Below are 27,601 nucleotides of genomic sequence, written 5' to 3'. Positions count from 1 at the left end.
GTCACGCTCACCACCTAGGGTCTGCTGGTGTTCTTGCCCGAGTTACAGATGGGAGCCGAGACTCCCAGAGGCTAAGTGACCTGCCCACATCACCAAGGTAACAGGTGGCAGGGCTGGGACTTGAGCCCAGTCCCTTGGCCTGTGAGGTCAGGAACTCCCCCGTGGGGACCAGGGCAAAGGTGCCGAGTCCCACGTGGGGCTTCCCTTTTGGAGCTTGTCTGGGAGTTGCCCTTGGGGGCGGTGGCCTCACGATCCATGTCACAGTCATCCAGGTGTCCCCATCATCACAGGGAACATCTAGGGGCAAGTCTGCACCACCCCGCAGAGGAGCAGAGGGACGCGGGCCCTAAACCAGCAAGGGAACATCACAGGTGTCCAGGAGCGGTGCGTTTGGGCAAAGAATCCCAACACGGTGGCTATTTCAGGGTGAGTATCCAGGGAAGGCCCCTCTGAGGAAGGGGCGGGAGGAACCTGGGGCGGAGCCGGCCGAGTGAGGGACCTGGTCAGGTTGGCGAGGCACCTGGCCGGGCTGCTGTCCACCCGTCATTCAATCAAACGCTCACCTGGGGGCTGGGGTGAAGGCACCTGGGGGATGTGTGTCACCTCTGCCACCAGCCGGCTTTAGGTGAAGGAGATCCCCCTCCGTGATGTGCGGGGGCCTCGGCCGCTCGGCTGAAAGCCTTTTGGAGAAATTGGAGGTTTCCTCGAGGAAGAAGAAATCCCGCATCTGAGCTGCAGCGTTAGCTCCTGGCTGTTCCCAGGTGCCAGCCCCACAGCCGTCTGCGCCCAGCCCTGTAAGAGATCTTTCTGCATAAAAATGTCCTACGACTTCTGTCCCTGGTAGAACCCTGCCCAGTACGAGACCGAACCGGTCACTGAGTGTCAGCTGTCTGAAGGGACCTCATGAGTTAGTAAAACGTGGACGCCCCCGTAGTGCCTGCTTCCTAATGAGTTTCGTACCGTCGGGCAGCTGTGCTCCGGGCAGGTAGAGCCTCTGAGGTCGTTTACAGAATCAGTGAACTGCGCTGTCTGTGGCCACTGCTGTTTAAAGAGCCCAGCTGGGCATCCTGCCCTCCGCGCAGTGTTTCCTGGGGCACTTTTTCCTGTGGCAAAATGCGATTAAACGTAAACCATCTCAGGTTAGACCACTGTGTCCAGAAAAACCATTTCCTGAGATGTGGCCTGCCTGATGTGTTGGAGTCTCCTTTTTAAACAAGTGCTTGCTCTATGTTGTAAACAAGGCCTGAAAACACTTTTAAGCATCAGCGTGGCTGACGTGAACCAGCTGTTTCGGCCGCGGCTGCATTCAGAACGCCCGGGTAGGTCTGGGCTTCCTGGCACCCGATGTGTCCCAGACGCTGAGCCGGTGTCGGGCTGGGGCCGGCACGGGGGGCTTCGAGCTCCCGCCGCTGCTCCCAGTGCATGGCCGAGGCTGAGCGCCTCTGGTCTACCCACAAGAACTCTGATTGAGGCACTTCAGAGGAAGGCTTTTCCTTCGTGGGGCAGACACAGCCTCGCGCCCTGCTAACAGCCTGCCCAGCTTTGGGGAGGAGCTGAGACCCAAACCTGGCCTCCCGAGTGGTGAAACTGCTTGTCTGGTTGTCACGTGAGGGTGTGCCCTGCTTGTGGCCCTGCGGGTTGGAGTGGACCCTCCGAGCAGGTCACTGATGCTGACGGGAGTACAGTTACCCCAGGATGACTAAGAAGGGACCTGGGCAGGAACATGAGAAGGTTTTGTCTGTCTCGGGTGTAGCCCCACGTCTAGGTTCTGTGCAGGTCTGGGTGCTTGTTCCAGTCACACCCCCTGCTGTGTAATTAGTCACCCCCAAACTCAGTGGCTTCTCTCACACCGTCGGTCGGCCAGGCCTCTGGGGAGGGCCTGGCTGAGCAGTCTCCACTTGGGCCGTGACGTGCAGGTGTGGTCCTGTGTCAGCCGGGGCTGTGGCATCATCTGAAGGCTGGCCTAGGGCGGGAGGGGCACTTCCAAGGCGGCTCTGTCACGCGGCGGGCACGTTGGTGCTCTTAGCCAGAGACCTGTGTTTCTGCAAGTGGCCCTCTCCGTGGGGCTGCCTGAGTGTCACGACACGGTGGCTGCCGCCATCCAAGAGGCCAAGGCGGAGGCTGCAGTGCCTTTTATAGCCTCAGAAGTCAACCCCATCAGCTCCGCCCTACGCCATTGGCCACGTGGACCAGCCCTGATTTGATGCGGGAAGGTGACGCTGACCAAGAGGCAGGGATGAGTGGGGTCATCGTGGAGGCTGACCGCCACTGCGCCGTCTCAGAGGGTTCAGAGAAAAGCAATGGGAGGGTCCAGGGAAGCAGATTCATCAACCTGAAAATGACCAAATTAGATAGGAGGGGGATCAGCGTTAGACCGTGGAAGGTGGGCTGACGGTGAGCTTACAGAAGGAGCCAAACTCACCATCTCCGGCCCGAAGTCTTAGACCTCCCACTTCCCGTCCGGGGCTGTGACCATCACGTAGCTCCCTCAGCAGCAAAATGGGGACGGTGGTGGTGCCTGACCCCCTTCTACACCCACCTGTTAGGAGTTCGAAGGAGTAACAGAAAGAATAATGAAGGGCTGAAGGGTGATGCCGTTGTCATTAACAGCTTTACTGTGCTGTAAGTCACATGCTGTACGTTTCACCAATAGGAAGCCCGTGATTCAGTGCTTTGGGTCTGCCGTCACCACGACAGACTCGTGAGGCCTTTTGACACTTGAGAGGGTATTTTCGGGCCCTGAAGAGAAATGCCAGTCGATGTGGCTAGTTCAGCAGGGAACTCCTTGCCCCGGAGGTACTAGGAACCATGAAGTTCGGGCTGAAAAGGACCTCGGTGGGAAGACAGGTCTGGACGCGTCAGGGCCGAGCCGCCTGTGAGTGGATATCACCAGAGAATCCGCTTCGCTCCCGTGATGCTGGCGTGAAGCCTGGCGGCCTGTCCCGAGGGGCCTCAGCACCACAGTGAGAACCTGCTTCCTGAATCCAGCGCCGAGTTCACGGGCCGACATCCCTACCCACGTTCTCTGGCTCTGTGGGGAGAGGGTCCCTGCGGCCGGGGGCATAATTCCGCCCTCCCCTCCTGCAGACGTTTCCCAGCCCCTGCAGCTCACCCTGGGACCCGTCCAGCCCCGCAGGGTGGGGAGCTTGGGGTGTAATGTCGCCCCCCGATCCGACCCTCCTTTCCTTTGTGCTTCCGGCTCCAGCCAGGCCGTCCTGCAGCCAAACCCGGGAGAAGGGGCGGGTGGGCCCCACAGGCCAGAGCACCGGCGGGGGACGGTGGCGCGGCCCGGCGGGCTGGCCAGGCGCCTGCACAGAGGAGACGGGCACTGGCCGCGTGACTTTCCTACCGATCGACGACATTCGGTGGGAGTCAGGGTGCGGCTCTGGCGGCCCAGGGAAAAGGGACGCGAGCACGGGCTCACGGTACGTGTGGACTCGGACTCACTTCTCCCGGCCCCTTGCCGCGATCCTTGACAAGGCCAACGAGCAGAAGGCCCCGTGGGCCCCCGAGCCGGGTCACAGGGTGTCCTCCGGAGTGGAGAGGTGGGGGCTCCGTCGTGACCCCAGGAAACAGCAAGTCCCAGCCAGCCCGGACGCAGGTCACGGGGTTACCGCTCTGAGCACTGGCCTGCCCTGGCCTAAGTGCAAGCTGTGTTGCCAAAACGCTCCCTCCTCCCCTCGCCAGCTGCAGCCTGAGAATACCCGCCTCGCCCTCTGCCCCCTGGCCCTCGGTCCGGAGCCAAGAATTCCGTGACAGACGCCCAAGCCATAGTTCACAGAATCACTCCCCACCACTGGACATGGAGGCCTGCTCAACCCTCTGCCAAGGTCAGGAGCTGCTGCAGAAATCTGCTAGGAGGGCCTCGAGGACGGACTCTGTTCTGAGTTCCACCCGGGTCCAGGCTTCCCGCTGAGCCCAGGCTGCTCCGTCCATCAAATCACAGCCTCGAGGGACAGCTTCCTAAGGCCCACAGAACCCTGCCATGGACCGAGTGAGGAACTCTGTGCATCAGTAACCTGAACACACGGCCCGCCTGGCGGGGGAAGTGAGCCGGCAATGGGGAAACTGATCATGAGATAAACATGGATATAAATGTGTGAGTGCATTTGTGCGAGGGTGACTGTGAGTGTGGACCTGCGTCTGTACAAGTCCTAGTTCTGTCCACTGAGAGGGCTGGCAGCTGTGACACCCCAGCAGCAAGGACCCAGGGCACCCCAGCACCCAGATCATGGTTTCTAAACACCAGCTTCCACTGACAGTGGCTGGAACTCCTTGGAGAGATGGCCGATTCCAACCTGGGCAGGAAAACACCAGATGCTCCTGGAACATCTTGAAACACCAGACGGCCAGGAAGCCGTCCAGGGCCCCCGGGGGCCCCCAGCGTGCTTGGAGCCAGCCTGACAGGGTGCCCCGACAGGAACAGACTACCGCCTGTTGAAAAGAATTGTAATTCACACGCTTATACTCAGATGAATAGACAAGTAAGTGGAAGTCTGAGGAAGCACGGGATGTTTGTGTAGTTTTAAAGTGCTTTCCTACAAAACAGTTACTTATAATAAAGAGGGAAGGGGTAGCTCTGCAGGGGAGGCTGATGTCGTTTGCATGGCCAGTAAAGGGATGGATCGAACCGCCGCCCTCCGCCTGTGCATGGAGCGCATCCACCCTCCCCAGGTGTGGGGCTGACCCGTCCACAGGCCCAGCTCTGCTCGTCCCTCCACCGGCCTCTCCTGACCCGAATGGAGCCCTCCCGATGTCCACCTCCTGCTCTGCTGCCCGAGGGCTCACACCGGACGAGGGCCCAGGCTGGAGGGACTGCAGGGCCTCCGGTCCGTGGGGGTGGGGTAGGGGGGTGGTCAGCAAGGAGGGCCCCCAGGACCATGGGTCTGAGCAAGGCCCCAAGGGACAGCCGTGTCCCAGCGCGCAGAGCACCCACAGGGGGCCCCGGTCCTGGTCTGTCCACCACCCACTCCTCCACAGACACTGAGTGCAGGCACCAGGGTGAGAGGGCATCCCTCCACGATGCCTCTGCCCTGTTGCCCGTGCTCCACTGTCACCCCGTCGTCCCCGCCGAGGAAAGGAAGGGCTGCCCTGCGGTGGGAAGCCAGCTGTGCCCAGAGGGGCTCCCGGCCTTGGGGGGGGGAAACGGGGGCCTCCAGGGCTTTCTGGTCTCCCACCCCGCCCCCTTTTGCTCACAATAACTCCCGCACCTGACATCACGGGTCCCGCTTCCACCCACTAGATGCCAGTGGCACGCCCGCCCCCAAGCTGCAACCGGGCAGTGTTTTCAGGCATTGACCAGCATGTCCTGTGGGGTCAGGATCACCCTGCTGAGAAACCCGGTTTCCTCCTATAACCCACCCTTGTCCCCTCTGTTCGCTGGCAAGGCTCTGGCACCCGTGGCTTGTGGGTAAAACGACTCCACCAGCCCCACGTGAGTCAGGGAGGCCGGGATGGGGACTCCCGCAGGCATGCAAGCGGTCCGGGTCTTCTGGGGCCTGGTCCCAGCGGGAGAAAGCAGCACGGGAATAAAGCAAACGGTACTGGGTGCACGAGAGATCCACCTGCAGGGCTCGTGATAAACTCCAGCAAAGACCAGACACAGGCCTGCAGTCAGCTACACCCACGACACTGAGATCATCCTTGAAAACAGCAAGGCCGGGCGGAGCGGGGCCGCGATAAGCCGGGTCCGGGCTCAGGGGTCCTGGAGCTGCCCCAGGCCTCGCGGCCCGGCTGGCACGAGGTCCTCACTAGGCAGGCCGCCCGCGGGTGGGCGGAGAGAGCCTGGGGCCCCAAGGAGCGGCCTTGACCCACACCCACCAGCCTGGCCGGGAGCCAGGGCCCCTGTGTGGTCACACCCGGAGGTCCTCTCAGGGAGCAGGGCCAGCACAGTCCCCCAGGGGACAGCGCACAGGGAATGAGCTGAAGACCAGCCTTGCCACCCACATCCCAGGCCAGACCCCTCATCCCTCCCTCGATTCGGGGAGCTGGTGGCTAGACGGAGAATAAATCCCGGTTTTGTGAGGCCAAGAGCTCACGCAACCTTGTGGAGTCCTTCTCAGGAAAAGCAGTGCAAAGTCACGGACACCAGACCGGCACAGTGGTGAACACATGGTTCCCGCTCTGCCGGTGCCGCAGTGGTGGCGGCATCCCCACGTCACCACTGGGTGCGTCGGGCCCGGGGGCGCTCAGACTCCCCCTGGGCGCCGCCCCTATCTACACCCAGGACGGCTAGCGGTGCTCAGTTCTACTAGAAGAGACAGCAAACCCGTCAACACACCCCACTAAACCCAGTCGCTCCGTATCCCCCGCCTGCTGCCCCAGGACAGGCCCCAGACAAGCCAGAGCCACCGCAGCGCCCGTGCCAGGAGGGGAGGGGTGATGGGGGGTCGCGCCGGTGGTCATAACCAAATGCAGCTACGACGTCACCGTGCAAACTTTACGGAAGGTCACGGCCATGGGAGTGCATGGCGAGGGCCCCTCCCCGGGCCTCAGGAGGCTGGAACTGGGGTGGGGGTAGGGGGCCCCAGTGGGCACCTCCCAGGGTCAGCAGGGGCTCAGGTCCAGCCGGGCAGCAGGGGCGGCTGCAGCCAGTCCTCCCGGCTCTGCCCACTTGGGCTTGCAGCCTGGCTCCAGGGTGGCGCTTAGCAGCCGGGTCCTATGGGAACCTCAGGCCGCCATCCAGCTGTGCAGGCGGGCCAGGCCGCCCACCGTCCCCCCACTCCTGGCTTCCTCTGGGCATCACGGCCCCTCGGCCCTCTGCCCGTCCTCCCGAGAGGGCAGCTGACCTAGAAATGCAGCCTGGGCCTCTGGGTCCTACGGCCTCATGGAACGAAGCCAGTGGTAAAGCAACACGACCAGGACAGTCACAACCGCCGCCTGGCAGCCGTGCCCACAGCAGTGACCCTCACTCCTGGCATCTGCCGGCAACGCTCAGATCCGGGTTTCTCTGGGCGAATCTCACTCCTTGTAGAGCCAGCCAGTGGCCGCTCGCTCCCCGGGGCCGCGGCGTGTGGGTTTCCAGGGAGGGAGCAGCGAGGGCAGGTGGACGGCAGGCTGTGTGCGCTGGTACCGTCCTAGGACGCGGGCTGCGTGGGTGAGTGGTCTTTGATGCCGTTGGAGGGGGAACCAGAGCCTGACCCACTTCCGCGTTTTCTGGCAGAGGAAATGGACAGAGAAGAGGCACGGCTCGCACAGGCCCTGCTCAGTCTGTTATTCCATCCGACTGGTAGGGTGGCCGCCGACTCCTTCCCCTAAACCAGCTGCTGGCCGCTGCCCCCAACTCCGCTCTGGAGGGTCGCCAGCCTTCTCAAAAGCCCCTGGGCGCCTGGCACGTGTCCCCTGCTCTGGGTGTGTGTGTGTGGGGGGGTCACCGAGAAACCTCAAGGCTGACCGACCAGCCCTGCGCCCGAGCAGGGGCCACTGGGGGCTCTGCTCTGACCCCTCCTCCCGGCGCCCACGGTCAAGGACAGGAACAGGCTTCCCGAGTTGGCCACCTCTGGACGCGGCAGGAGGAGCTCCCCCCAGCTCCTGTGTGTGTGGAGCTGGGCCCTTCATTACCCTCCGCCTGGCACAGTCCGGAAAGCAGAACCCAGGACAGGGTTACTGCCCGGTGAGACTTCAAATGGCTGGGCCGCATGGGGTGGTGGGGGACAGACCTTTCTGAAAATGAGACTCACTGGGGGGATGAGAGGAGGCCCATGCAGGTGAGGAGGGGTCCGAGCTCTAAGCTCCCCCAGGCCAGGCCAGAGCGGCAGCCTCCAAACTTCCTGACATGTTCATTTGTGCTGCAACCAGAGGATGTGTGTGGGAGGGAACGGGAGCGGCTGGGGTTGGGTAGGGGGGACACTTTCAAGGAAGGTATGTGCTCCCCGAGCCACAGCCACACCAGAGCACGTGCTGACGCCAGACCACGTACAGCCCACCTCAGGAGACCAGGAGAGCTGGACAGAGGACTAACCCTCCGGGAGGCCCTGGGAAAGCAGGTTGGGGTATGGGGCGTGGGGAGGGGGGCCAGAATGTGGGGCAGGGAGAGGCGGGGGTCAGGTCGGGGGCCGGGTGCTCTCCGGGCCTGCTTCCTCCTCGCCTGGCTGAGACGGGGGGTGATTTTAATGCACAGTCAGGATTCCGTGGGATGCAGCACAGAGCGCTCAGCACGTCCGAGGCTCTGAGGCTGAGTCCCGGCGGCCGACCTGACCCCATGGTCACCTCCAGTGCGGAGCTCCACGCAGACACTGAGAGTGTGGGTTTCCAGCTGTGCTCCGACACTTGCTTGGCGGTGACCCCTGTGCTCGCTTCCCTTGATGAAACAGTGAGGCTTTGCCAGCAGTGAGGGTGGGAGGAGCTGGAACAGGCCGGGGAGGGGAGAGTGGGCTCGCCAGGCAGAATCACGCGGCCCCTGGGAAGCGCAGGGTGCTCCCCCGCTGATCTGTGCAGGTAGGCGAACACTGGGATTTTCTGTGTGGGCTTTTGCTAGATGAGTAGGAGTTCAAGTGGGTTGAGGAGGGAAGAGAGGGCGTGAGGGGCGAGGCGGTCAGCGGGTTACGGCTCCCGACTGGGTGAAGGATTCCTGGGCTCAGGAGGCCAGGGGAGGGGGCCAAAGCCCAGGAGACTCCAGGGCCAGGGCAACAGGGCGCCTTGTCACCCACCAATGGGGACAGGTCTCCCTTGGGAGGTTTGTGATTTTCCCCCATAAACATCGTACGAATCTTTAATTGGATTTATTTCTTGATATTTTACGGCTACTTTAATGAAGTCTTCTTAAAGTTTCATTTTCACGTGACTGCTGATGGAATGTAGAAATGCAGCAACACTCTGTACGGGAAGTCCCCTACACACAAAGCTTCCAGTTGTGAATTTTCAGAGATGCACACATGCCCCTGTATGCCAGCTGTTGTACCGTACTACTGTACTTTTCAAGGTACTGTACTGTAAAATTAAAGATCTTTGATTTTTTTGTGCTTGTTTTTTATGTATTATTTGTGTGAAAAGTATTATAAACCTATTACAGTAGAGTACTATGTAGCCGATTGTGTGAATTGGGTACCTAGGCTAATTTGTTGTACTTATGAACGTGCTCTCAGAAGGGAACTCGTTCGTATGTAGGGACTTGGTTTTGACCCCAAACCTTGCTAAGCTAACAGTTGCGATAACCCGTCTTTGGAAATTGTTTGGAATTTTCTAGAACACAATGGCATCACCTCAAATAATGACAGCTTTGTCTCTCCCTTTCCACTCCTGAAGTCTTGTTTCCTTCTCCCCCACAGCTTGGAAGGCCTTCAGCTCAACGCTGAACCAAGTTCCTGGGGTCAACGGTGAGCCTGCTGCCGGCTGGCCGGGCTTTGTGGAAAGCCTTGAGCAAGGTGAGGAAGTTCCCTCTTATTTCTAGAATGCTGTCTTGTTTTTTTTTTAGCATTTTGAATAGAGGCTGAATTTTTTTTAAAGGCTGGTTCTGCTTCTGTGGAGCTAATCGTGTGACTTTCCCCCTTAATCTCTAAATGTGTTGTGTCACAAACCAGCCTGCACTCCTGAGCTAAAAACACATGGGCACCAAGAAAACCTGAAGGATTTATTGTGTCCACGCTTGTGAATTCACGTATTTAGTTTAGGGAGCTCAGCCCGGTTCCTAGAGATAAAATAAACCCTCAAGCCCGACGTGTTTCTCGGGACCCGCAAGTCAGGCAGCGAATGATCTCCCGTCTGTACTTTGTATTATTGCCAGATTTGATCTGCTAATATTTTGCATAGAATTTCTTTTCTCTGAGTAAGACTGGTCTGTAATTTTCTGTCCCTACTCATCTTCTTAGGTTTTGATGCCAGAGATATCTGAGCCTCATAACTGAGCTGGGAAATGTTCCGTCTCTGTTTTCTGGAGTCTGAGAAAGGGTGGGCTACGTCCTTCTCTGAGCGTTTGGTACACCATTCTTCATTCTATTTTCTTCTACCCTATTTTCCAGTTCACCAGTGATCTCAGCTCTGCCTAATCTGCCATGATACCTACATCCTGAATTCGCAATTTTGATTATTCTATGAAAGTTGTACAATGACGCTTTTGTACTTCGAGAAAGTTTTCGGGTCACTGTTCCAATTCTCAGTGCTCCTCTCTCTGAACATCGTAAGCAGATTGTGTGACAGCGTGGGAGAAGTCCAGCGCCCGTGGTCCGCTGTTTATGTTGGTTTCGTCTGTGCTGCCTTCTCTCTCGTCTGCTTGCTTATTCCTGATTGTGTGCTGGGTGGTGAGTGTGCACAACTGCTTGCGGACTGAACTCCATGCTATCTTCCTTTCACAAGGATCGTGTGTGCTTCACCCGGCAGTGGGGACACAGCAGTGCAAGACCTCGGCAGCCCAGCGTCTGTACCCCAAGAGGCGCCCCCGTCCTGTGCCCCCTTCTTTCTTGCCTTCTTTCGGAGCCATTGGGTATTTTTCCTCAGGGCAACTTCCCCCCTATTAGCCTGGAAGCTATAGATACTGTTCCTAGTCTTTTAATGGATAAGGAAGGACAACTTAACGGCTGAAGCCCAGACTACTAGTTCTCTACCATCTTCCCGAGTACTCCCTTCATCACACGCTACTTCTGTTTTTTTCTCTGTAAGCCCCACAGACACTGCTTTCTCCTACGCAGCCGGGTTTCCGGACAACTCACATTTACCCCTTTCTCTGGGCTTCCTTCCTCCCCGAATCTCAGATCCTCCGTCTGGTACCACCTGCCTTCCGCCAGAAGCGTAAGTTTTAAGATGTTTTAGTGCGGGCCTACCGGCAGCAAACTCTGGCCCTTTGTGTGTCTTATTTAGAAAGAAGAAGAAGAAAAAACAAAAGCTTTTAGGGTGAAGCGTGACAAGGAAACATACAAATCACGGCACACCTTCGCACAGCGCCAGCGCACCCAGATTAAGACACGCGGAGATGCCAGCCCCCCGGCCGCCCGCCTCACCACTGCCCCTTCCTCCCTGGATGATTCTAACGCCAGGGAGGAAGGAGGCTCGTCCTGCCCCCTCTTGAAATGGGCATAAACGGGGTCACGGTCCTGCTTCCGGCCCCACCCATCGGTGTGACGGCAGGACTCCATCCACTCCCACGACTGTTGGCGTCCCGTGGGAAGGGCAGGCCACGGGAGGCACCCAGCGCCGCTGTGAAGGGCGCGGCGCCTGGAGGGGCTGCTGGACCACCCGCCCCGGGGCGCTCTCCCCAGTAGGGAGTCTGCGCGCTTCCGCCCAGCCCCGCCCCCGCCTCGCGGGAGGCCCCACCCGCACACCCCTCAAGGTCGCTAGTCTTTCGGATCCTGGTGATTCTGAAGGCATCTCATGGTGGTTTTGACTTGACCACTGGAACACTTTTTCAGACGTTCGTTGGCCATCTGGAGGGCCTCTTGCTGTGGTCTGTTCATGCGCGCATGTCTTTTGCCTTTCCTCGGGCGAGTAGCATGGGGGCAAAACTCACTAATCATTAATAATTCGGCCGCGATGAATGAATGACCGTTATAAACCCCGCTTCTGAAAAGGATCAGATGGTCTCCCTCCTCCACCCCATCCCTCTTCCCCCGTCTCCCTAGGGGCACCCGCGCTTTGTCCATTTCAACATGGACTTGTCTGTCTCTATTCCCTTCCTGGTAATAAGAAAGCTGATTACCTTACAGGTCCAGATTATGTCCCTTATTGGCTAGAAGGGTGGCAAACACCTACCCCACTCGTGGCTGCTGGGGTCAAGGCTGCTCATACAACAAGATGGAACATGAGCCTCTTTTTTTGTTCCGTGCAAGAGTTTATAAAGACTGCTGTTCTTCCGCAAACATTTCCGAGCACTTAACAGTGAAGTCGTCTGAGCCTGGAAGTTTCCTTGTGACGAGTTTTTAACTTATAGGTAAGATTCCGTAAGGATAGGTGCTATTAAGAGCGCCATCAGGAAGGGGCAGTATAGGAGTTCCCAGGGCTCATCCCCTCCCAGGAATGTCCCTTTGAACAACCAACCATCCACACGTGAAAATGCTTCCCAAGAGCTAAGGACTCCGGGTGAGGGATTACAGCACATGGGTGGAGCAGAGAAATACGACAAGACACAATGAGGAGGGTAGAAAAGACAGTTCACATTACCCATCCCTGCCTCCCCTCCCCCAGGCATAGGTTGTCCAGCAGAGAGACACCCTCCGCACTGGGGAGGGCGAGTGACATGAGCGCCCGACTTTACCCCGGACTCGAGCACCCGCAGGTGGCTGCAGGTGTCCAGCTTGCCCCAGGGAACCCAGGCACCAGGCCTGCCCAGCGGCTGACCAGGTACCAGCAGGAAGCTGCCCGAGGACTCCAGCAGCGAGCCCGTCTGCGGACACCATCCCATGACCCACCCGGGTTCCTGGATGGGCCGACTGATGAAGGACTTCCCTGCCAAACCCAGTCTGTACAGTTGGAACAGGTGCCTACTTCTTCTAATGTTCAGACACCAACACAAGGCCACGAGATCACGAGTAATCAAGGAAACAAGACACAAAAGGGAACTAATACATCCAAAAAAAAAATCTTTATAAAAAAGAAAGGGAACTAATGAAACTACAACGAGTGACACCAAAAAATGGAGATCTATGAAATGTCTGACAGAGAATTCAGAAAAATCCTCTTAAAAGAAATTTAGTGAGCTACAAGAAAACACAGATAGACAGCTAAATGGAATTAGTAAAACAATGCGTGAACAAAATGAGAAGTTCAACAAAGAAACAGAAAACAAACACACACCAGCCCTCCACCCCCAGAAACCCTAAAGTTTAAGAATACAGTGACTGAAACGAAGAATCTGATAGAGCGGTCCAACAGCACAAAGGATCTGTGAACCAGAAGGCGGCCCACTTGAAACCATCCAGCCAGAGGCGCAGAAAGAAAAAAAGAATGAAAAAGAGTGAAGAAAACGGGTGAACTATAGGACACGGTTAAAAGAAATAGTGGGCACAATACTGGGATCCCAGAAGGAGAGAAATAATGGCGGAACTTCCCAAAGCTGGAGGGGAGATTTAGACCTCCAAGTTCCTAAAGCTCAGAGATCGCCCTAAAACTTCAACCCCAAACTATCTTCTCCAGAACACAGTACAAGAGAACTGTGTAAAATGAAAGCCAAGGGGAGAGTTTTACAAGCAGCAAGAGAAAAAAAAATTCCTCACATACAAGGGAAGCCCCGTGAGGCTATTAGTGGGTTTCTCGGCAGAAGCTATGCAGGCCAGTGGGATGATATATTAGAAATGCTGCCAACAAAGAACACCCAGCACAGCCGTCCTTCCGAAATGAAGGGGAGATGAAAGTCTCTTCTGAAGAAATAAAAGCTGAGGGAGCTCCTCACCACTGGACCTGCCTTACAAGAAATGCTGTAAAGAGTTCTTCATGCTGAAATGAAAGGATGCTAACATAAAAGCACATGAAAATATAAAACACACCAGCAAAGGTAAGTATATAGTCAAACTTAGAATACTCTAACACTGTAATATGGTGGTGTGTTAATCACTTCACTCTAGTATAAAAGTTAAAGGACCAAAGTATTAAAAATGACCTATAGCTGCAATTAATTTGTCAACGGATACACAAGGTAAAAAGGTGTAAACTGTGACTTCAAAAAGATAAAATGGTCACTTTGTTATAAAGCAGAAACTAACACACCATTGTAAAGCAATTATACCCCAATAAAGATATTTAAAAAAAAAAAGAAAAAAAAGATAAAATGGGAGGGTTAAAAGGTAGAGTTTTTGTATATGGTCAAAGTTGGTGTCAGCTTTAAAAGGACTGTTGTTAAACCTACAGGGGATACACAAAAGATGAAGGAAACGGAATCAAAGCACACAGTATAGAAATCATCAATTCACAAAGGAAGACAGCAAGAAAGGAACAAGGAAACTACAAAACATTAAGAAAACAATAAGATGGCATTAGTAATTCTTCATTTATCAATAATAACTCTAAATGCAAATGGATTAATTCTCCAATCAAAAGTCACAGAGTGGCTGAACAATAAAAAAACAAGACTCAAATGTATGTTGTCTAAAAAGAGACTCACTTCAGCTTTGAGGACACACACAGGGTCAAAGTGAAGGGATGGAAACGATATTACACACAAACAGGGAACAAAAGACAGCAGGGGTAACTATACTTACATTTTTAAAAAGTTTTGACTTTGAGTCAAAACTGTAACAAGAGACAAATAAGGTCATTAAATAACGATAAAAGGGTCAATTCATCCATTTATCAAAAGGATATAACAATTGTAAATGTATACAGTGCTCATGGTGCTGATATATTTTTTTAAATAAATTTATTTATTTGTTTGTTTGTTTGTTTGTGGCTGCATTGGGTCTTTGTTGTTGCACACAGGCCTTCTCTAGTTGCAGCGAGCGGGGGCTACTCTTCGTTGGCGGTGCGCAGGCTTCTCGTTGCAGTGTCTTCTCTTGTTGCGGAGCACGGGCTCTAGGCGTGCAGGCCTCAGTAGTTGTGGCTCGTGGGCTGTAGAGCGCAGGCTCAGTAGTTGTGGCGCACGGGCTTAGCTGCTCCGCGGCATGTGGGACCTTCCCGGACCAGGGCTTGAACCCGTGTCCCCTGCATTAGCAGGCGGGTTCTTAACCACTGCACCACCAGGGAAGCCCGGTGCTGATATTTTAAAAAGATAAAATTGACAAACATTTAGCTAGACCAGCTAAGAAAAAAAAGAAGATTCAAATAAATAAAATCAGAAATATGAGGAGACATCCAACTGACACCACAGAAATACAAGGGATTGTAAAAGACTACTATGAACAATTACACACCAACAAACTGGATAACCTAGAAGAAATGGATAAATTCCTAGAAACATACAACCTACCAAGGCTGAATCATGAAGAAATAGAAAACCTGAACAGACCAATACAAGTAAAGAGATTGAGTCAGTAATCAAAACCTCCCAACACAGAAAAGCCCAGGACCAGATGGCTTCACTGGTGAACTCTACCAAACCTGTAAAGAAAAATTAATGTCAATCCTTCTCAAACGCTTCCAAAAAACTGAAGAAGGGATATTCCCAAACTCGTTTGCAAGGCCAGCATTACCCTGATAGCAAAGCCAAAGATACCACAAGGAGAGAGAACTACAGACCAACATCCCTGATGAATACGGATGCAAAATTCTCAGCAAAATTCTAGCAAACCAAATTCACTAGCACATGAAAAGGGCCACACACCATGACAGTGATCCCTGGGATGCAAGGATGGTTCAACATACACAAACCTATAAATGTAACACACCACATTAAGAGAATACAGATAAAAATCATACCATCTCAATAGATGCAGAAAAAGCATTTGAAAACTAGAATATCCTTTCACAATAAAAACTCTCAACAAATAGTTATAAAAGGAACATACTTCAACATAATAAAAGCCATATATGACAAACCCATAGCTAACATCATACTCAATGGTGTAAAGTTGAAAGTGTTTCCTCTAAGATCAGGAACAGGACAAGACAAGGGTGCCCACTCTCACCATTTCTCCTCGATCTAGTATTGGAGGTTCCAGTCAGAACAATTAGGCTAGGGGGGAAAAAAAAAAAGACATCCAAGTCAGAAAGGAATAAGTTAGTCTCTGCCTGCAGATAATATGATCTTATATATAGAAAATCCTAAAGGCACCACCAAAAAAACTGTTAAAACTAATAAACAAATTCAGTACAGTTACAGGATACAATATTAACATACAAAAATCAGTTGTTTGTTTCTGTACACTAACGATGAACTATATGAAAGAGAAACAAATAAAACAATCTCAATTACAATAGCATCAAAAACAATAACTTATTTAGGAATAAATTTAACTAAGTAAGTGAAAGATCTGTACATTGAAAAATTATAAGACATTGATGAAGGAAACTCAAGACACAAACAATTGGAAAAATATCCTGTGTACGTGGATTGGAAAAAGTAATATGGTTAAAATGTCTATACTACACAAAGCCATCTACAGATTCAATGCAATCCCTATCAAAATTCCAATGGCATTTTTCACAGAAATAGAAAAAACAATCCTGAAATTCTTATGGAACCACGAAAGACCCGAATAGCCAAAGCATACTTGAGGAAGAAGAACAAAGCTGGAGGTATCATGCGTCCTGATTTCAAACTATATCACAAAGCTATAGTAATCAAAACAGTATGGTACTGCCATAAAAACAGACACAGACCAATGAAAGAAAATCAACATCCCAGAAGTCAACCCACACATATACGGTCAACTTGTATTTAACAAGGGAACCAAGAATATTCAATGGGGAAAGAACAGTGTCCTCAATACATGGTGTTGGGAAAACTGGATAATAACATGCAAAAGAATGAAATTGGACCCTTATCTTACACAACTCACAAAAATTAACTCAAAAGGGATTTAACACTTAAATGTGAGACCTGAAACCATAAAATTCGTAAAAGAAAACAGAGAAAAAGCTCCTTGACATTGGTCTTGGCAACAGTTTTTTGGATATGACACCTAAAGCACAAGCAACAAAAGCAAAAATAAACAAGTGAGGCTACATCTAACTAAAACACTTCTGCACAGCAAAAGAAATAATCAACAAAGTAAAAATGCAACCTACAGAAGGGAGAAAATATCTGCAGACCATCCATCTGATAAGGGGCTAATATACAAAATATATAAGGAATTCACATAACAGCAAAAAACAAATAAATCAATTGGAAAATGGGCAAAGGACTGGAATAGATACTTTTCCGAAGAAGACACACATATGGCCAACAGGCACATAAAAAGAGGCTCAACATCGCTAATTATTAGGGAAATGCAAAGCAAAACCACAATGAGCTATCCCTTCACACCTATCAGAACAGCTATTATGAAAAAGACAGAAAATAGTAAGTGCTGGCAAGGATGTGGAGAAAAGGGAATCTTTGTGCACCGTTGGTGGGAATGTAAATTGGCACAGCCGTGATGGGCAACAGTATGGAGGGTCCTCAAAAAAATTAAAAATAGAGCTACCATATGATCCAGCAATTCCACTTCTGGGAATATATCTGAAGGAAATATAAATTTTTCTCTAAGCACACCTTTCAATGTATTCCATGAGTTCTGATATGTTGACCTGTCGTATTTAATTGTCAATTAGAAATACTTTTCCACTCTGATCTCTTATTTGACGTTCTTCCTGGTCTGGTGTGTGGGTGACTTGAATAAAGTTCAAAAGAGCAGGTGGGAAGAACAGAAAGCGTGCCCCGTGACCGCCGTATGCCGTGTTCTACACGTCGATTAGGTCAAGTGCACTAATCACGCCGTTTGGACATCCCACACCTTGCTGACTTTTTTTTCTGTGCTGTGTTTCTTTTTTTCTTTTTTTTTTTTGTGGTACACGGGCCTCTCTCACTGTTGTGGCCTCTCCCGTTGCGGAGCACAGGCTCTGGACACGCAGGCTCAGCGGCCATGGCTCACGGGCCCAGCCGCTCCGCGGCATGTGGGATCTTGCTGGACCGGGGCATGAACCCATGTCCCCTGCATCGGCAGGCAGACTCTCAACCACTGTGCCACGAGGGAAGCCCTGTGCTGTGTTCCTTAAACGTCTGTTATAAATATTGACTTTTGTTTTTGCTGTATGCGGGCCTCCCACTGCTGTAGCCTCTCCCGTTGCAGAGCATAGGCTCCAGACGCGCAGGCTCAGCGGCCATGGCTCACGGGCCCAGCCGCTCCACAGCATGTGGGATCTTCCCAGACTGGGGCACGAACCTCTGTCCCCTGCATCGGCAGGCAGACTCTCAACCACTGCGCCACCAGGGAAGCCCATAAATATGGACTTTGATGCCTTACAATTGTACAGCATCTTGATCCTTTCTCTCCAGGGCAAGGAAAGGGGGGCTTTACAACGACTTAGCTCCTTTCCTGCCTGCCCCAACCTTCAGAGCAATGTTTTCCAACATTTTATTGTGAGGCAGTTTACACGGAGTACTAGATACACCTCCTCGTTGTTGTATTTGCTCCCCCGCCCCCCAACCTTCTGCTCTCAGAATCTCCTCCTGGGTCCATATTCCTGCTCTTGAAGAAAATGTCTTACAACTTCCTTTATAGGATGGAATCGTCTGCAGGTGACACCGTCATTTTTGTTCCTGTTTTTTTAAATGTTGCCCAATTCTCTATTTTTAATAACCTTGAGATATAATTTATATCCACAAAACTTCACCCCTTCTAGTGTGACTTCTAGTGGATCTACAGAGTCGGGCCAACAGCACCACTAATTCCAGAACATCTTCGTCCTCTCCAGAAGAATCCGCATTTGCAGTATTAGTCACTCCCTACCTCCCCTCCCCCAGCAGCCCAGGCCACTGCTCATCTGCTCTCTGTCTCCACGGATTTGCCCATTCCGGACGTTTCATACAAATAGACCCACATAATATGCGGGCTATTGGGTCTGGCTTCTCTCACTCAGCACATGTTCAAGGTTCATCCACCATGAAACCTGTGTCAGTGCTTCCTTCCTTTTACGGCTGAGCTACAAGGCTGCTGTGTCGGTGGACCCCATTTTGTAGGCTGTTCCCAGTCTCCGGCTATCGTGAAAAGCGCGCTATGAATGTTCGTGTGCACATTTACGTGTGGACATACGGTTTCAATTCTCCTGGGTGTACACCTCAGAGCAGAGCTCTGGGCCAGATGCCAACTGTCACCGGCGTTCTTGAACAGCTGTTCTACTAAAGACCCGACTCCGTGCAGAGCATTTTTCCCATAACGCCTCTGCTTCTGATGTGCCCTCCCCTCATGATGGTGGTCCGTCCTTCCTCTCTGGCTGCTTCTGGGTTATGCTTGTCTTCGACGTTCTGCGTGTGTCCAGGCACGGCTTCCTCTGTATTTCTACGTGAGATCTGTTCTGCTTCTCCAATCCTTTACGTGTCATCTTCCTTCTATTCTCTCCTTCTGGGATTCCAGACACACGTTAATTAGACCATCAATATGGCATGCTCCTTCAGACACGACTTTCTCTAAAGACCCCCCAGAGCTGGGACTTTCTGGGGCTGGAAGAGGCCATGCTATTCAACAGCGCAGCTTACTCGTGGGAGCACCCCAATTCTGAAGGCTCACGCTGCCTCGAGGGACACCGTGCCTGGAGACACTCCATCGTGCAGCCCCCTGCACCCCAGGCTCCATCACAGGACTGCCAGGACAGCCACGCCCCTTCCTCTGGAAGGGCCCACACAGCTACATCAGGGCCGCCACAGGCCCAGGGGCCATCTCCTAAGAGGAAACAACGTGACAGCCGCCGTGGTCATAAATACATTTTATTCCATTAGAAATGCACAATCACAGTGCTGACAGCATCCCCCTAGAAAAGTAGGTAAGCAACGTTTCCATCAAAATCGTTAGTCTTCTTTTGCAAATACCTATTCTCATTACACTGAACAGAGCACACAGCAAAAGGCTTCTGCTACTCCACTTTTTTTTCAATTTTGTTTTTTGTTATAAACACCATAGCAAATTAAAAAAGCTGTTTGAACAGAGAAAAATATCGTAGTTCTTGATTTCCCACGTGTACTTAACGCGACCACGCTGTGCTTCCCGCTCCTTCCCCGGACACGGCGGGGTGATCAAAAGAAACAGGGTCTTCAGGCGGGGGCGGCAGGGGCTACCGTCGTCTTTATTTACCGGGGCACTCTCCCCGAGGATGAGGCACTCGGATGCACTTGAGCAGAACGTGTGCGGGCCCCCTCCCGTGCGAAGCCGAGGGACGGGTGCGTGTGAACGGTGCGGGTGACGGGAACCAGCGCTGAGCGGTGGCTCTGGCTCGGGCCCTGTCTGGTCGGCGGCCGTCCCCTCACTGGATCTGGATGGCCCCATGCTCCAGCTGCATCTCGGACTGCAGGGTGGGCTGCAGGGCGTCGGCCGCCTGCAAGAGGGGAGAGGGCGCTTTCTATCAAAGGGCCCAGTGTGCGCATCCGGGCCACTCCCTGGGCACGGACACCAGCGGTTTTCAGGCACAGAGTAAACACACACCCGAGCTGGAGGGTGAGGCTGGGGGCCTGAGTGTCGCCCCTGCTCTGGGAGAGGATGCTCCCGGCAGCTGTGACAGATCCAGGGCCACGGTCCGTCTCTGTGGGGCCCTGTCTTGGCCCCTGCTCCCCCCACACCTACCCACCGCCTCCCACATGTGCCCCTCAGCTCCAGCCACCAGCGCTGCGTTCCCATTCCCGCTGGCCGTGCACCCCAAGTGATCAGCATATTCACAGTTTTAAGGTAGTTTAAAGGAAGAAAACACAGTCCTGGACTAAGTCACTGACATCCATCTCAGCCACTAAGAACGGGCTCCCAGATGGAGATCACTCGGGGGGTTTTCAGACTCCCCCAAGCCGCTGGTCAAAGGCAACACCAGACTCTCAGAGGTGGGCTCCGCGGCTCCGCTGAGGACCTGTAGCTGGAGGGGCCCGGGGGTGGGGTGGGGTGTGGTGGTGCACGGCGGAGGCAGAGTCCTGCGGGGCCAGCGCTCCGCCTACGACTGCAGCTCAAGGGAAAGGCAACACGGCATTTTCGCAGCGGGGGTGGGGGGGTGGGGGCGGTTCCCCACCCATCTGAGGACTCAGCACAGGCCTCCTCCGCGCCGTCCCGAGGCCACAAGACGAGCTGGGCTGGGCACTCGGGAGGCCCACACTCTGGTGGGGAGCCCTGCCCTCCCCCCTCGTCCTCAAAACGCGGCAGGAGACTGGGGCCCCAGGCAGCAGCGAAGCACAGCGCAGCGGAGCAGCGCCAGCACAGATGGGGTGCCCTCTCGCCTGCCCATGGCTGCTCCGGGGAACGGGCCCACCCCTCACGCAGCCTCTGGGGCTCGGGGGGCTCGGGGACCTCGGGAGCCAGACCCGTCCTTCCCCAAGCACCAGATGAGGAGTATGACCCCGTTCCGAGCAGCAAACTCTGGAAGGAAACCCACAGGAGGGCGGGAGCCCTCCTGCTAATGAAGAGACCATTGGGAGACCCCTGCCTGTGCGTGAGGCAGGCGGGGGCCCAGGGAGGGGCCTGGGCCCCAGGGACCGAGCCCTTCTGCGGGGAAGACACTCCAGAAAGTGCACACGTCCCCCTCTGATCTACTGCTCTGTGTGCTACGTGTCCCACTGGCGGGAAGTCAGGCGCCGGGAGCTCAGTGGACATGGCTCCCCTCAACAGTGACATCTGCACAAAGACCACAGACCTGGCCCAGGAAGACCTGACACATGACACGCACCCCAGATTCAAGGCACACACTCCGAGTACCCCCGTGCGTGTGAAGCAGCAATGATGTGGGTGTCAGACCCGCCCAGCTCGGACGGAGCCCCAGGGTCCTTCTTTAGGACAGATGTCCCTCGCACCACATGAATAAGCTCGTCCACCCCCCACTCCAAGTTCTGTAAGCCTCGTGCCCGCTCGGTCAACCTCCAGAGCGGCACAGCGTCCAGGCCGTGGCTGCTGCCCACGTGGCACAGTGGACAGGTCTGGGGAGAGGAGGGGTCTGCACCTTCTCCAGGACACACGTTCCAGATCTCTGGGCCAGGTGGGGACTTGTTGTGAACCAGGGTTAAGTCCCCACAGGACCGCTGATCACCCAGCCAGCCACCTGGTCACCAGGGCCACCTTGGGCCACCTGCCTGGCCCTGCTGAGCCGTGTTCCTCAGCAACTACCAGTGGGAACAGGACACGACACCTAGGACGGCGACCAGCGGAGGCCAGGAGGGGAGGGGACTGCGTGGAAACTCAGGGCTTTAATTCTAAGCGTCAAGGCCGAAGGCAGGATACGCGCAGCTCATCAGTGCTGGGCAGAGGAGGCGGTCCAGGAAGGAGGCAGGGAGGGGCCAACAGGCTGAGGTCACAGCGATGAGAGTGCCCCTGCCCAGAGGCGCTCAGCAGTGAGTCAGTGAGTCAAGCCCACAGCCCGAGGATTGACGGCACCCGTGTCACCCTGGCACCAGCAGCCTGAGCTGCTCCAAGGGCGCCCTCTCCGGACCACGCTCTGACAGACCTTGATCACACTGCCCCCAAACAGGCTCAGGCACGAGCACGGCGGCCCACGCCTGGCTCCCCCATACCCAGGGGAGGCCACAGTGCTCGCCCAACCAAGCACACCCACTGGGGCCAGAGGTGCGAACGCTTCGAACATCCCGAGCAGCAGCCCCCCTGCCGAACTCACGGCTCAGAAACTGTCCAGAGGGAGCCCGAGCGCTGCTTTTCTGGGGCTCCCGGGAGAGCGCAACCGCGAGCAGCGCGGGAAGAGGACCGCAGCCCAGCGCAGCAGAGCTCGGCCCACCAGAGGATGCCATGGGGGAAAAGGGCAGAGGCCACAGGCAAGGGTTGCAAAGGGACTGCCCGTGGCCGGCAGGCGCGCAGACCCTGGGCCGGCCCTGCCCCAGCCCGAGGAACAAGGAGGTCTCAGGTGCACTTAATTTGGCCTCTAAATTTATAGGTAAACATTTGCATGAGACAAGAGTTATCTCAAGAAATTGTTTAAGGCTGGTATCTGGGCCAAGAAGCAACCTCTCACCTTTACACTTTCAGGCACTTACAAGACACGGAGTCCCAAGCGAGCGCCCACGTCCACACCACGCACCCCTCGTGGAGCGCTTACCTTCCTCGCGGGAGAAGGCCCAAGTGTGCTCACTACCTGCAGGAGGCCCAGCCCTGTCCGCTTCCCAAAGGGAGGACCCACCTGGGCTGCAGCGGTGTGGTCGGCCACCGGCGCCAGCTGCACGTACTGGACCTGGATGTCGCTGCCTTGGAGCGGCGAGCCGTCCACCCCCGTGGCGGCAGGGTCCGAAGAAGCCACGGCTATCAGCTGGGCCCCCTGCAGCACCTGCAGACACAGAGCAGAACCGCGTCAGCAGACAGCGCCAAGGGAGCCCGCCCCGTGCTACCTGGACCGCGGGGCGGGGCACCTGCTGACAAGGGTGTGGCATGCGGGTGCGCCGTGTGGACGTGCACGGCAGGACCAGGCTGCTCCACTGCAAGTGCAAGTCACCTCCCTCAAACATCCAAGTGCTGGATGCTGAGAGGGGCTTTTAGGCCTTACAGGAAAAAATACCCAAAGAGCGAACTGAACGCAGGGATGTGGCCAAGGGCGAGTCTGAGATGGAACAGGAGCTAAAGCACCTGGAGACCTTCCCAGAGTCACCGCTTTCTCAGGTTCATGGAAAGGGGAGCCTGAGGGCAGCCAGGAGGACAGGCAGACGGCCGCAGGGCCTCGACCCTGGGGCAAGCAAGACACATTCACTCCGGGGAGAAGCGGCCCCCAGACAGTGGGCCACTAATCGAGTCTGAGAAACAAGCAGAAATGTGCACGTGAGTCACAAGGCTCCAGGCTCCAGAGGGAGTCGAGGAGGGCTGTGTGTGTGGAGAGGAGACACAAGCTGGAGGGTGAGGCCCAGATCCCGGGGGAGGATCCGACTAGCCTCCAAGGAGACAAGTCACGGACCACGGACCCCCGTCCCATGCACCAGGAACCCCACTTGGACTGTGCCTGCAGGGAGGAACACATGAGGCCCCCATGACGGGCTCTGGGTGACGCCATCACTCACGAGCACCCACACCAGGCCCACCGCGCCCTGCGATAGGCAGGCAGGCGGACTGGTGCCTCGACGCCCCACAGGGAGGATGGCGAGTGGGCGGGGGCCTCCGAGGCTCTGCGTTCACGGGAGTGAGCTGCCGTGAGCTGTGGGGCTTTTGACCTGGGGCTGCACCCCCACCCCCTCAAATGACACGCCCCCTGGACCACCCCCTGGGGGCGCCCCCAGGGCGGGGCGGCCGCAGTCACGCTTCCTGCCCAGCCCACGGCCTCCCACACGGGGTCAGAGCTGAGGATGCTGAAAATACACGCTGCAGTTTCAAACGCGATTCTAGTTTTTGATGAGCTAAAGTTCTATTTCTTTAATAACGAATCCATCAGAGGAAAAAAGCAGGAAAATTCGATTTTCAGAATAAAAGACAGAAGAAAGTCCTAACTGGTTTTCCTTTTGTGTCTTCGGAAGCCATCTGCAAACACAGTTTCACATCTCGTAGCGGCCAGCTCTGCTGGGCAGAGTGACGGCCCAGAGACGGGTATGTCCCAATCCCGGGCCCCGGGACCTGGGCCGTGTGCCCTGACAACAAGGGCACTTTACAGATGGGGCTGAGCCGGTGATCAAGGTGGGAACGGCGTCCTGAAGCATCCGGTGGCCCCTCAGAAAGCAGAGAACCTTCCCACATAACACAGCGCGGACACCACGCAGCTTTGGAAGATGGAGCAGGGGCCACCAGCCAAGGAACACAGCACCTCTGTCTCCCCGGGATTCTCCAGAGGGAACCAGCCCCGTGACCCCTAAACTTCAGCCAGCAAGGCCCGTGCTGGACTCATGACCTCCAGACTGTGAGAGGACACACTTGCGCATACTCCACCAGGTGTGGTCATGTGTCCCCGCAGACACAGCCCACGTAGGTGGCCACGCTCATCTCCTTGGCTTCCTCCTTCCGGGCGGGAACCAGCTTCTAGGTCCCCAAAGAGCTGACCTGACAACAATGGCTCTCTGTAAAACACCACTCTGTCCTGTATTAACTGTTTGTACTAATGAGTTCATGAGAGGTTTTAAAAAATTGGAGAAAACTGACATCCCCTCTATTATTCATTTTCTCTTCCCCAGAACTTCCCCACCACCAGATCATTCATGGTCAGAAAGACAGGCATGGGTCTGCCCAGTTCTGCAGCTCTGCCACCCGGTCGCCAGGGAGCAGCCACCCCCTGGACCCCGCGGGGACGAGCAGCCTCGGGCAGCAGCCGGTGTGACCCCAGCAGGGCAGAGGGCAGCGGAGCTCAGGGGCCGCCCACGCTCAAAGCCCAGCGCCTGCCCAGGAGGCCAGGAGCGCCTCCGCTGGGGTTCAGTCACCCTTGTGGCTTTTTACGAAAACACAGCACGTCCCAGGAGGGCCTCCCGCCTACACACTCCCAGCAGGGACAGAAAGTCAAAGGATCCAAGCTGGGAAGCCAGCAGGACCTGAAGACAGGGGGACAGGAAGCTGAGTTTAGCCATTTTCCCGAAAAGAGCAAAAAGTCAAGAGCCCATGCAAAATCAGAGCCACGACACGTTTCCTTACTCTGAGCAAACCGAACAGACGGGCCTGTTCCTGCCCTCACAAACTACACATCAGGACGAGGGCCCCCGGGGGCGACCTCCATGGGGGCGGCTCTGCCAGCCGGGCCGGGAGCCCCCCACCCCCCTGGCGCACCCACTCCCCACTGGCCCGCGCCCCAGCCGCCTGCTTGGCCGTCCAGGCTGCTGAACCACCGCCCCCTCTCCACTGCTGGTCTCCCCTCCCCTAAGGAAGGGGCCGGCAGCGGGGACCAGGGACTCCCGCGCCCCTGAGGACGGGGCCGGCAGTGGAGACCAGGGACTCACGCGTCCCTGAGGAAGGGGCCGGGAGCGGGGACCAGGGACTCGCGTGTCCCTGAGGAAGGGGCCAGGAGCGGGGACCAGGGACTCCCGTGTCCCTGAGGACGGGGCCAGCAGCAGGGACCAGGGACTCCCACGTCCCTGAGGAAGGGGCCGGCAGCAGGGACCAGGGACTCCCACGTCCCTGAGGAAGGTCCCCTCTGGGCCCTGGCTTCCTCGGCCACCGTGCACCTGACTCCAGACTCAGCTCACCCCACACAACAGGAACATGAGCTCCGTGACAACACGGGTGGGAGGGTCTCTTCTGTTCACTGCTGGATCCCCATCGTCCAGCGGTGTACCTGACGCTCAGTAACTATTTCTGAACTAAGTGAAGATCATGCTGATGTTGACGAGGAAAGAGAACGAGGAACAGGAGGGGAGTGGAGCAGAGCTGGTCCCGAAGCCCAACATTCAGAAGTGTGTCCGCACGCCCTTCGCCCTGGCTCTCTTGTGGTCCACTCTGCCCCAAGCCTGGCAGTTCTGGGGGAACCTAAGAGACTCAAACAAAAAGCTTTCAGAAGAAAACAGGAGGAAGGAGGGGTTAAGTGTTAAGGAGAGACCTTGTCAGCTGGAGGATACGGGCTGGTTAGGATGCCTTTCTCGCCAAGAGTGACAGCTCTGGAGCTGTGAGCAGGGAAGAGGCAGGAAGAAACACACAAGCCAGGCTCACTGCCCGCCTGCTCCATCCACCCACCCGGGGCCTAGGGGCCAGACGTAAGGCCAAGCCCCTGGCACCCTGTGAAGAGACGCATGCACATCCCCAAGCTGGGCCCTGGAAAGGCAAGGTCAGGCTAGGGCATCTGGATCTCCAGGCTGGTCCTGCATCAAAGCCGGACACCGAGAACCCAAGGAGCGGGTACGCACACGTGCTCTGCAAACCTCAAAGCACCAACCGAAGGCCGGCGCAGCACAGAGGGCTCAGCGCAGTCATCGCTCATGGTGGGCGTGGCGGGGGTGGTGGTGCGGGAGCACAGACACATCACACTGTGAGATTACAGCAAGCAGCTGAGAGCAGCTGACGGAGGCAGACAGAACTCACCGACGAGTCTGAACGTACGGAACGGACGCTGGCTTTTTCTGTGAGTCTGAATCTAGCCGTGTAAACCATCTCGAGGTAACTAAAATGCCTCTAACGACCAAATCCCAGCGAGCGGCTGGCCTTCACCGGACACTCCCCAGCAGCCGCTGCCCACCCGCGCGGAGCCCCCACGCTGCTCCCTCAGTTAAGGACCCACTGCGTGCGAGACACTGTGGGCAGGACGCGACCCCAAGGAGCCTACATTCTGGAACAGTCCCCGGGCTGTGAAGAGAAATGACTGCTTCTCAGGAGGAGCAGATGAGAACTGGCTGGCGTCCAGATACGCAGCTGGGGGGACCTGGGCCCGGAAGGCCCGGGGACGGCTAGGGAGAGAGCTGGGGGAGGTGCCGCAGAGGAGAGCGTCACTGAGGGCCGAGGCCGGGGGACACAAGCTGCGAGGCTGTAGCCCATGCTCCCCTGTCACACCCTCACCCCCGCCTGCAGGTCCTGGACTCGACTACAAATGTTAACTATTACCACGTCGTCACAGTTTTGTCACTGTTGTACACGGTGAATTTGAAGTCAAATCTAAGACTATCTTTTAATGAAACTTACGAAGTCATGGAACTTATTTCAGAGTTCGGCCTGCCCTCTGGTTTTGGTGAGGAGCCACCACTCCCTACAAGTGCAGGTGTACCGCGGTGCCCTACGAGTGATCACTACCAGGCTGGCGGGTAACTAAAACGCAGGAAAGGATTCTCAACTGGGAATGCTTTCAAAATGCCATGGCCTTTCAACGTTTCCACACTGGTTTGGTCTCGATAAGCGACTCAGGAATGAGTTGAACACTTAGCGCTAAGCGAGCATGCGCCTGGACAGAAGGGAAAGACCTCCCGGGCCTTTCGTTATCGCCCCCGCCCTCCAGGCTCTGCCCTCCCCCGCTCCCCCCAGAAAAGTGCAGGGAGGGGGTCTGTTCTTCAGGTGGGGCGGCAAGGACAGTCAAGGGAGACAAGCGTCTCCATGGAAAACGGGCTCCGACTCCAGTGGGCAGGAAGGGGCCCGCTTCTCACGTGGCACTCGAGCGAGGGCGCCGCCAGGCTGGGAGAGGCCGGCGGTGACAAGGCCTCCAGGGCTGCTCCACCCACCAAAGCCACCTCGCTCATCCGCAGTTTCAGTTACCCGCC

General features: G+C 55.6%; 1 protein-coding gene across 9 annotated transcripts in view; it reads right to left on the bottom strand.

Moving 5' to 3' along the window:
• Window positions 1-807: 807 nt before the first annotated feature.
• Window positions 808-27,601, bottom strand: part of BANP (BTG3 associated nuclear protein) — a 118,853-nt gene continuing 92,059 nt past the window's right edge. For 3 of the 9 annotated variants that reach the window (XM_060131018.1, XM_060131019.1, XM_060131022.1), the window contains 2 exons: window positions 22,648-22,791; window positions 19,598-19,866 (listed from right to left, as the gene is read on the bottom strand). In XM_060131018.1, the coding sequence (XP_059987001.1) occupies window positions 19,795-19,866; window positions 22,648-22,791 (216 nt within the window). In that variant the 3' untranslated portion in view covers window positions 19,598-19,794. Of the gene's footprint in view, window positions 2,540-14,466; window positions 15,530-19,597; window positions 19,867-22,647; window positions 22,792-27,601 lie in introns of those variants that run through there. The other 6 variants (XM_060131023.1, XM_060131024.1, XR_009537107.1 and 3 more) reach the window with 5 other exon arrangements.

This window comes from Lagenorhynchus albirostris, chromosome 19, assembly GCF_949774975.1.
Source record: "Lagenorhynchus albirostris chromosome 19, mLagAlb1.1, whole genome shotgun sequence".
Classification (NCBI taxonomy): domain Eukaryota; kingdom Metazoa; phylum Chordata; class Mammalia; order Artiodactyla; family Delphinidae; genus Lagenorhynchus; species Lagenorhynchus albirostris.
The sequence above is the reverse complement of the archived record's forward strand: the minus strand, read 5'-3'. Positions and strand labels throughout refer to the sequence as shown.